Here is a 10,007-nt window from a genome sequence, read left to right as displayed (position 1 = left end):
TGGGTATCAGAAACAAGCGGAGCCCGCGGGCAGAACAGAACAATCCTCGTGGTTAGCGGAAACATTCTCCGGTATTGATTGTTTAAAGCAAGCATACAGAGGCAGATGAGTAAACCATATAATGTCTGTGCAGCTACAGTGTCGCTTGCGACACGATGCAACCGTACTAATCGTACGTAAGAGAAAGAATTGAAAAGGCTAATATCGTGATCTACCGCTTGATGCCGGGGGTCCAAGCAATAGCGAAGATTGCCGAGAGGGCGAGAACAGTAGTCTTGGAAGCAATAGTGCAATGGGAACAGTAAAGCAGCGAGTACAGGAGGCGCGGAAATGCACCACTTCGTCCCGCGGGCCTTCCAGTCCTGTGGGTCACTCTGTCCTGCGGGCCACTCTGCCCTGCGGGCCTTCCAGCCCCGTGGGCCACTATGTCCTGCGGGCCACTCTGTCCTGCGGGCCCCACCCATCCTGCGGGCCGACCTGTCCTGCGGGCCACTCTGTCCTGCGGGCCTTCCAGCCCTGTGGGCCACTATGTCCTGCGGGCCATCCAGTCCTGCGGGCCATCCAGTCCTGCAGGCTGCTCTATTTTGTGGGATGTAACACTGCAGCGGCATTCGAGTCTGTGGAGCTCTGTGATCGCTCACCGGATCTCCAACGCAAAGACGCATCTGCTCAAATTATATGTGTCTAATTGACATTGTTGTCATGGTAACACCATTGTTGGAATACTGCAGCCAATTCTCTTTCACATTACGTTACGCTAGCATGAGTACAGCGGCGAATTAGTCTGTGTAATGCACAAAGACACCTAATGGGAGCTATAACGCTTATGTACGGCGATGAAGACTACTCCTATAGACACACTCGCCCATCAGGTATCTCCAAGCTGTCAGCTTTCTGATCAATGTGGCTGCATATTAACTCTGACTGATGGGTCCATGGTTTTTTTTGACGATTGTACGTACCTGATGCGTCCTGTGGGATCGTATCGCGGAAGCAGTATGACCAAAGCCTTTGTGTGTTCTATCTGTCGGTGTTCTCCTACACTAATTCACACTTGTCGAGACCGATGATTCGAAGTTACTGCAGACTGGCCGTTACTTATCAGAGAGAGCAAGGCCCATACGTGCAATGCGCGCCATTTGCGGCTTCACGTCCGGTGAAAGTCGGTACTCCTAAGATATCAAGCCGAGATGGAAATTATGTTGCGAGAATCGAATCTAGGTCTAGCTCGTTGTCTGTCATTCCCGGAAGCACTCAACTCCTAAGAGGTTAACGAGGATAGACAGACTGACGAGCCTTCTGCTACCCGGCCAAAGACAGACTGACGGGCCTTCTGCTACCCAAACAGGCAACATCTGCGCCCCGTTTCGGCGGCAGAAGTCCCTGCACAACTTGCACAACTCGCACACCCTCGTGTAAACCTGCCGCGGCTCCTGCTGCAGCGGGGCTGCCGCTTGTTTCATAGAGCACTGGCGCCTACCTTGAACCGCAGGGCGCACGCGCCCTTTGCGCTGTCGCCGTTTTTCAGGCGCAGAAGCTCGAGATAGGCCAGGTGTCAGTCGCCCTTGCCCGCAGTCACTTCGTGCCATTTATATCACCTGTGTCCGCCTTCTCGCCTGTCATGTCACGTCGGTATGATGGGGGCACTCGAGGACGGCGCAGATTGGCGAGCCATCATTGAAGACTTCACCCTCCGTGGCCGTCATCACGAACCGTATGCGAATACTACAGAAGACAGCATCCGGCACATGCGAAACAGATGGTCGTCGTAAGTGTCCTCTCGGCCATCTGATCTCGCGTGGCGTGTGTCGCACAGTGCTGACAGCTGTGGCTTAACAGCTTCTGCTCTGCGGCGCGACTGGGCGACCCTCATGAGGCCCTCCGTGCTGCTGGTCCTCCTCAGCTCAAAGCGTTTTTCCAATGGGTCATTGTCAACGCAGAACGGTCAGCACAGCAGGGCCCGACCCTCAAGCAGTACTTCCGTGTGTTGAAGATGGTATACAAACAAGTCACCGGTGCCCTCCTAGATGATGTGGTGGTGTCAGATGTGAACGCCGTGAGATTTCTCCTATTCGAAACGCTGCGCTGTGCTTGGACAAACTTCTCCGATCTCAGTTCATCCAGTACCACGCAGAAGGTAAAGCGAAGACATCTCACCGCCCGAAACCTGTTCCTTCCGGTGCAGACTTCGTCAACATGCTGCACTTCCTCTACTCCTCCGACTGGACGCTGTACCCCGATGAACGACAGCGTGTGCAGCAGGGCTTCCTTATGATCATCCATGCTTACAAGTGGTCTACGACCCAGCTCTACAACACAGTCGGGAAAGCGGCGCAAGGTCCAGGCCTCGAGTCTTGAGGAGGAAGACAACCTTGCCGCGAAGCTCCGATACGGCGACGTGGCCCTCATCTTCACGGAGGACGACCGTGGACATGCCCGCTTCGCGGTACGGTCCACATTCAAGTACTTCAAGGGCGGAAATCGTCGAGCGCAACAGTTCGTGCTACGGTCACACTACACCTCCTATATGGCCGTACTGATTGAGTCCATCCAGAAAGACCTTCACCTGGTTCGATCAGCCGGACGTCCTCACCTGTCCCGTCGCCCACTTAGTCTCGCTCGCTCTTCACGACGAAGCTTTTCGACTTCCGGCTTTGCACGGTGCACAGAGCATTTTCGATGTCACCCTTCCCGCCGGACAAAAAAAGATCACGCTCCATTGGCGCGACGACGTCCTTGACAAGCCCATCCTGCGAACCTCAGACGGCTGGTCGACTGAAACCGAATTGCCCAGTAGTGTAGCGTCGAAGCGGTTGAGGAGCTTAGGAGAGAAGATGGGTTACCGCGAGCCAGTCACATGGTATTGGCTTCCGCGACTGGTTCTTAATGCCGTGGACGGTATGCTTATCGGTTGCGATCACGGTCCCTTCGTTGCTAAACCATACACAGGTGCTGGATCTGAAGAAGTGCGCAATCAGGTCGCAGGCCACCTTGACAGTCGGACCTATCGAAACAATTATCAGGATCAGCATATCTCCCTCGATGTTGCGAGCCTCGTTCGCGGTCGGCAGACGGAGGACGCCCTCATGCAGAAGCTGAACCATGCTGCAGCCGATATCGATCCCAACTGCAATCTCCCGCTTGCGCCCGAAACTCTGCAGCAGATCGCGACCCTCCTGGACGTTGTCGCTCTCGAAGCCGAATGTTGCCGCCTCGCGCAAATTCTGCGAGACCAATATGGCGCCATCTCAGCCGCTCCATCTTCTGATAGCCTGGTCGCTCAACATACCCAAAGCCAACGCAAATACCGGGCGAGGAAGCAGTTTCACCGATCCCGGCTGCTGGTTCAGCAGCGGCGAGACTACTTTGCCCACAGAGACACAGAGCTGATCAAGATGCAGCTTAGTAATGGGGGCTCCCCCGACTCGGTATCACCGAAACAAAGAGTGTGCCAGCTCTCGGTTCCCGAAAGAGCGACCTTGGTGGCGCTGGCCACGGTTGGTGACTTCTCATCCCCAACTTCACGAGCAGATCGAGCGGGTGCCGTCCAGGCCATGGCAGATCTCTGTCGCCGGGTCGAACTGCCACAGCACCGCCGAGGTCCCGAGACCATACTGGCACGCGAACTGAGCCCTAGTTCCTTATCAAGCAAGCCTGACAAAGTCCCGGACACGGATCCATTCCCTCTACGATGTCTCCCGTTTCAATGCCTGTTCTGCCTCGGCGACGAGCGACTTATTTTAGGAGACCGTACGCATAATTTCAACCGTCAACAGGCTCTGTGGAAGCACGCGAGGAAATATCTCGACGCTGTTGACGAGCGTGAGAAGATCTTCTGCCCGCATCCGAAGTGTCGCAAGCTGGACGTGGTGCTGTGTCACATCCAGCATCTCAAGAACCACGCGCTGCGGGAGCACGGGATTCGATTGCAATGTCGCTAGCGGGCACACATACTATGTATATGCCCTCCTTCGCCTCTCGGAACCTCACTTGGTGCAGGAGTATACACGCGTAGAATAGAATGCAGCACAATTCCATTTGAAGTCGCGGTTCGCTGCTTTCAATGGAGCAAACACCACAAGATCACACTGCTGACATATGGGAAGGATTGCGTCGTGAACAAGCAGCTGGGTACTTCGGAGACCTTGTGACAGGGAGGATTGCTATCCGTGGAGACGAGAAAAATATGAAGGAGCAAGGGGGCGCCTTCCTGATGTCATTTATCAGCGGGATAACACAGCCGCGCGGCAGGCTGAGCACTAAAAGGAGATCGACAACTGGCTCGCAACACCCGACCCGTGGAGCAACCACAAGTCGGCACGCCAGCTACATTAGCCTCACACTGGGACGTGGCTGCTCGACTCAGATCAATATCAGGGCTGGAAGGCCGCCTTTATACGTCATGTGGCTATACGAAAAGGCGCGTTGCGGTAAGACGATACTTTGCTCTTCAGCTATTGCGGACGTGAAGACATATTGCGAACAGCAGCCTGGGGTCGCATACGCCGTCTTCTACTTCTCGTTTTCGGACAACCAGAAGCAGCAACTTGTCGATCTGCTCACTTCTCTCATCGTGCACTTGGACTGGAAGGAGCCAGCTTTGTCAGTGCTGCAACAGGCATATGAGAAGCCCAATTGGACCGCACGAGGGCTGGAGGAGCTAGAGAGAATTCTTCTATTGTGCTTTCAGTCCTACAGCGAGGTACTCCTACTAGTTGACGGGCTTAATGAGTGCCCCGAAGACGACGATGTCCGGCAGAGCATGATGAAGGGCTTGATTGAAGTGTCGCAGAAAGCAATCCAGGTGAGGATCTTTGCAACAAGTCGCGAGTTGCCAGACATACGCCATTTCATGAGTAGGCTGGGTGCGGAACCGACAGCTATCCTCACACAGTCCGTAGACGAGGACATTCGACGATATATGGAGGCCCAGCGCTCACGTGATCATCGTTTGTCACATCTAGAACACTGTCGGCGAAGTTGCTCGTCCTTTCGTGCTATTTCAGCAATCAGGATCTATGATATGAACTCCTGTATGATGGAGATATGGAGCATCTGCCGTGGTTGTTGAGCCTTACAGATGGGACATTCGGTTTTATCAATGCTATGCGGCTCCTGTGCAATTACGGTATGGCTGAGCATGACGCAACATTTACGACAGATATTGAGACGGGCGGATACAGCATAAACCCTTGTGTTCATTCGTGGACGATTCAGGTGCTTAACAGACGATGGGACAGTAAAATTGCAGATTTTGCTATATGTGCAGTAGGTCAGCATGTCCCAAGCGAGGAGACGACAGACTGTGGACGACATCAAGACGTCTGGTACATCACGCAGACCGTTGCTTACAATACCTTCCGAAGGTCGACTTGACGAAGTCTAAGACAGTAGGTTCCCTCCACGAGATAGGTTGCGTCTACCAGAAGCTGGGACGGACGCAGGAGGCGGGAGAGACGTATTTGCGGATCCTACAAGGGAAGGAGGAGGCATGGGGAGCAAAGCATACGTCGACCCTCGGCGCTGTCAACCCAGCCTCTACATGGATCAAGGACGGATGCAGGAGGCGGAAGAGATGTATGTGCGGAAGCCGCAAGGGTACGAGGAGGCATCGCGACTGAAGCGTACGTCGACTCTTTCCATCGTCAATAACTTCGCCGTTCTCTACTATAATCAAGGACGAATGCAGGAGACGGAGGAGGTGTATGTGCGGGCGCTGCGAGGGAAGGAGGAGGCATGGCGACCGAAGCATACGTCAACACTTTCCACCATCAACAACCTCGGCAACCTTTACTCTAATCAAGGACGCAAGCTTGACTTGACAGCGGCGGTCGACCTTACGATTCTCCCCTTCCAAGCTTCATCGCTCTGAACCCCACAATTGGCAGCCTACTTCTCATCAATAGACTGCTGCAGATCACGCTGATACTGCTCAGGGCCATCGCCAAGCTGGCCCAAGCAGGATCCAACCTGACATGGCTTCCATTGCTACGCACAGGGTAGAAGACTCCCGCAGCAATAGGCAGAGCCAGAAGGTTGTAGATGAGAGCCCAGGCGAAGTTGAATTTGACTCTTCGGAAGACCAATCGGCTGAGGCTGACCAGCGTCAGCATCGTTGTCGTGTCTTGGTTGACGAGGATAAAGTCCGCTGAAGATATTGCCACGTCCGAACCAGATCCCAAGGCAATACCGACATCCGCAACGGTCAAGGCGGGCGAATCATTCACGCCGGCACCAACCATCGCCACGATCGCTCGGCGCTCCGAACTTGCCCTTCCAAACCCCAAGAAGGATCGCGATCTCTTCGCCACCTGGCTCCTCTGGAGATACTGGATCTTCTCGGCTTTCTGCTGTGGAAGTACACCTGCAATGACATGATCCTGTGGTATGCCAACCATAGCGCCGACGGCACAGGCTGTTGTTGGGTTGTCACCCGAAAGCATCCATACATCAACGCCTTGTTGCGATAACGACTCAACAACAAAGCGGGACTCCGGTCGGATAGCATCAGAAACTGCGAGGGCCATAGCTGGCTCCCAGATGTCCGTCTGTGAAGGTGCGATGCCTCTCGTCGCAACAACAACCACTGACATCGCTTGACCTTTCCATGAATCTAGAGTAGCGGAGGTAGTGCTATGTAGTTGAATGCCATGATCGGTCATGAAAGCTTCGTTCCCAACTATTATCTCAAAGTCATGTGTCCCATCGGGCATAGTGAAAGACCCTTGCAGACGGCAATAGCAAACTGCAAGGGCCACAGAGGCCAGCCGCCCGTCTCGATGTCTAAGTAGGTCCGAGGTAAAGCGCCAGAAACCCCGAGTCCCAGCCAGATCAACCACGTGGCAATAGCGAGGAGGGTAACAACGGGGACGAAATAACTGGTGAGCGAATCGGCTACCCTCTCAATCGGCGCGCGGCGCGCCTGACCCTCACGTACCACTCCGATGATCTGATCCAACATTGAGTCACCCGCTGCGCGAGTGATTCGAATGGAGACAGGCCCTCCTTTGTTGATCGTACCGGAGTAGACAGTATCACCAGGGAGTTTCGTGACAGGTCTCGACTCGCCGGTCAAGGAAGACTCATCGAAAATGCTGTCCTTGAAAACTATGACTCCGTCCCAGGGCGGAGATCCGCCGTGGACGACTCTCACGATATCGGTCAGGTCGATCAAATCCACATTGACAGCCTCGACCCGTCTGTCAGCTTTCGATTCACCATCTGCCAGCACTAAGAGTCCTTCCTTGGGTCGTAGATGCTGGAGAGTAGCCACAGCGTCTCCAGTTTTGGCTTTGCTCTATGCCTCAATAACGCGACCAATAAGCAGAAACATGGTGAGAAAGACCACGGAGTCGAAATAGGTGGAGTTGATGCTGACGCTCCTCGTGCGAGGCGAAGCCGCCGCGATGATCAGTTCGGCAAGAGAGGAGAAGTAAGCGATCGTGGTACCCAGAGATATCAGCATATCCATACTCCCGAAGCGGTAGAATCTGCGTAGCATAGGGACAGAGCTTCCCGGTCTCCAGGTAGAGTGAAGTTCTTTGATTGTGCGGCGGTGGAAAACGTCAGCTGCAAAGAGATAGACAGGAGTGGCCATGACGAAAAGTGCCCACTCTGCACGGCTGACACCATGTAAAGGCTGCATAAGGTATCGGCGTCCAGAGTTAGTCGCAGAGACAAGCGCCATGTATACGATGCCAATGACGAAGGTGGGAATGGCGACGATAATCGAGAGAAGGACCCGATTAAATATCCGCCGCTGCACGCAAGCATGTATCCGCTTCGCGCGCTCTTCCAGAGTGGGTGGATGGTAAACAGTCGGCGCAAAAGCTGGATCAGATGAGGAAATGGCAGCAAGAATGGCTCTAATTGTGAAGTCCGGTGCCTCGGGGACGTACGAGACGGCGAAAATGGGGTCTTCCACAGCCCCGAACTTATCAATGGTCACCCGCCCGTTGAATCGATTGAGTGCATCGGCAATCTTGCTGGGGCAATGTTGACAATACATCCCATTGACTTTGATGGACAATGATCTGCGGCCGTCATGTGACTTGACTCCGGTGGAGACGGGGACTACATCGTTCACGGTGGCACCATAGCCAACATCCTCGATCGTAGTAGTGATCTCGTCCAGGTGATGTTTCCCTTCGAAAATGACCGTTGCACTGTTGCTGACAAGACTGACGTCTACGCTCTGCACCCAGCTAAGATCTTGGATTGCCTGCATAACTGTGCCTACACAGGAGCTGCAGGTCATACCTTCAATGGAATAGCTGATTTTCCACGCATCCCGAGCAGCGCGCGGCCCGGACTCTGCCTGTGTCAGCAGTTTCGTTACGTCTACCAGGCTTGTCTCATAGCCCAGGTCGTTGATGATCATGATGAATTGCGCAGCGTCGGCATTTCTTCCTCGAAAATCAATGACCGCACTCTGCGTCGCCATGGCAACGTTGACGGAAACCACCCACGCCCTCTCCTCCAGAGTTGTAACAATCTTCCCAATGCAGGAGCTGCAGCTCATGCCGTTGATCGAAAGGGTTGCCCGGAAGAGGTTGTCAGGTTGTGACGACAGAGAGTCAATCGCTATGGCTGGATATTCAGGAGTGCCTTGGTCGGTCCTATCGGTCCTGCGGCCTGCGTCTTCGTACTGAGCACGGCAAAGCTCACAGTGCGACCGATGCCGCTCTATTTTCGTCTCCTTGTCCATTGCTTTTTCTCCCCCACCCCAACTCCTAAGCGATCGTGAAAAGAAGCTTCCGTCCCGCCGGCCTGGGCTGACGGGTGTATCTCGCGTTCCTTCTGGGCTGATTGACTCAACGTCATAGCCCGCCTCGTCTAGCGCGTTTGCAATCACGCGCGGCTTCAATGACGGATCATGATGTACTGCCACGGTATGCGTCACGATAGACGTTGCCACCGAGATGGGCGGAGGGTGAAGTCGAGCAAGGGCGGCGTCGATGAAGGCAACATCAGTAGGGCAATGAGCATTGGGGACGACCAATGTCGTTCGTCGCTGGTCCAATCGCTGGGAGACCGCATCAGGTGTCGACATCGTGAGCGAGTGGTGATCTAGCATGCAGTAGTTCTACTGGAAAGCAGGATGACCGGGATCGTGTACGGGAAACGCCAGTGACTGTGATGCGCAGGCTTCTATAGTCGTGAGCGGACACAGTGCTGCTATCCAAACTTCTCCAACGGTGACTGTCCATTCCGCAGAAGTCGCGCATGCCGCACAACTCGCGCACTCATCGGCTAACGTGTCCATTCTTGATTGGCACCGAATCATTCGGCTGCGCAAGTTGTGCACTTGCCGTCGAGAGTCTCCAAATATTGCGGGTCGTGTAATGGAACGATACGAACCAGCATATAAGCACGGCTAGTAGCGGCCAGAGTAGTCTCGATCGCAATGACGAGCGCGGCGCCTTGGCGTTTAGGCGCGAATTCACTACCATCACTTCCATAATTCATTCGGATCGCCCCGATACCTCGCTTGCGTTCTGCCCAAATACGCGCCGAGATCTTTGGACCGCTGCAACGGACAGCTATTGGCTGGCAAGTCTGGTCCATGGTTTAACCGAGTGTAAGTGCCAGCTCTGTTAATGTATGCGGCTGCTCCCGGAAGCTCCGGTGACTCTCAAATCTGGACAAAGGAAGGTAGCCTAAGTCTTATTCGTATTGGCAAGAAGCCCAAGCAACTGATAGACAAACTCGAACACGCCCTACACATGTCACCTATGGATCGATCACATTCAAGTCGCATGAGCCGTAGCTGCAATGGTATCGAATACGTCCACAGCCCACACGTGATTGGTGACTGCCTGCTTGCTGACTGCTCTACATTATAGAGGAATGCCTGCGCCGCATCGCTGCTCGGCTTTGCGCCCTCGAGAAAGGCGAGCAAAACTTCAAGGGCGACACGCAGAGAGTAGTTGGCAATGTCAAGGATACTGACCGTCAGCAACTGCCTGAAAAGTGCGACAAGCCAGAGGGGGAAGCCTGCGGCGTGG

The 10,007-nt window shown here is 54.3% G+C and overlaps 4 protein-coding genes across 4 annotated transcripts; 2 read left to right on the top strand and 2 right to left on the bottom strand.

Moving 5' to 3' along the window:
• Window positions 1-1,637: 1,637 nt before the first annotated feature.
• On the top strand, window positions 1,638-2,275 carry LTS14_010697 (uncharacterized protein; the record flags this gene model as incomplete). The annotated part of the gene is made up of 2 exons (XM_064843373.1): window positions 1,638-1,768; window positions 1,840-2,275. The coding sequence occupies 2 exons, from the start codon at window positions 1,638-1,640 to the stop codon at window positions 2,273-2,275; spliced, it is 567 nt and encodes a 188-aa protein (XP_064689084.1).
• A 6-nt stretch (window positions 2,276-2,281) lies between these two features.
• Window positions 2,282-3,941, top strand: LTS14_010696 (uncharacterized protein; the record flags this gene model as incomplete). Its single annotated transcript, XM_064843372.1, has 3 exons — window positions 2,282-2,496; window positions 2,555-2,898; window positions 2,950-3,941. 3 exons carry the CDS (start codon window positions 2,282-2,284, stop codon window positions 3,939-3,941), a joined length of 1,551 nt encoding a protein of 516 aa, XP_064689083.1.
• Window positions 3,942-5,837: 1,896 nt separating this feature from the next.
• LTS14_010695 (uncharacterized protein) lies at window positions 5,838-6,593 on the bottom strand (the record flags this gene model as incomplete). The annotated part of the gene is made up of 1 exon (XM_064843371.1): window positions 5,838-6,593. The coding sequence occupies one exon, from the start codon at window positions 6,591-6,593 to the stop codon at window positions 5,838-5,840; it is 756 nt and encodes a 251-aa protein (XP_064689082.1).
• Window positions 6,594-6,682: 89 nt separating this feature from the next.
• LTS14_010694 (uncharacterized protein) lies at window positions 6,683-9,052 on the bottom strand (the record flags this gene model as incomplete). The annotated part of the gene is given in 2 exon segments (XM_064843370.1): window positions 6,683-7,297; window positions 7,313-9,052. The coding sequence occupies 2 exon segments, from the start codon at window positions 9,050-9,052 to the stop codon at window positions 6,683-6,685; spliced, it is 2,355 nt and encodes a 784-aa protein (XP_064689081.1).
• Between the last annotated feature and the right edge of the window lie 955 nt (window positions 9,053-10,007).

Source organism: Recurvomyces mirabilis (genome assembly GCF_035927965.1).
Source record: "Recurvomyces mirabilis strain CCFEE 5264 chromosome Unknown scaffold_47, whole genome shotgun sequence".
NCBI lineage: Eukaryota > Fungi > Ascomycota > Dothideomycetes > Mycosphaerellales > Teratosphaeriaceae > Recurvomyces > Recurvomyces mirabilis.
This window is presented reverse-complemented; position numbering and strand designations above follow the sequence as displayed.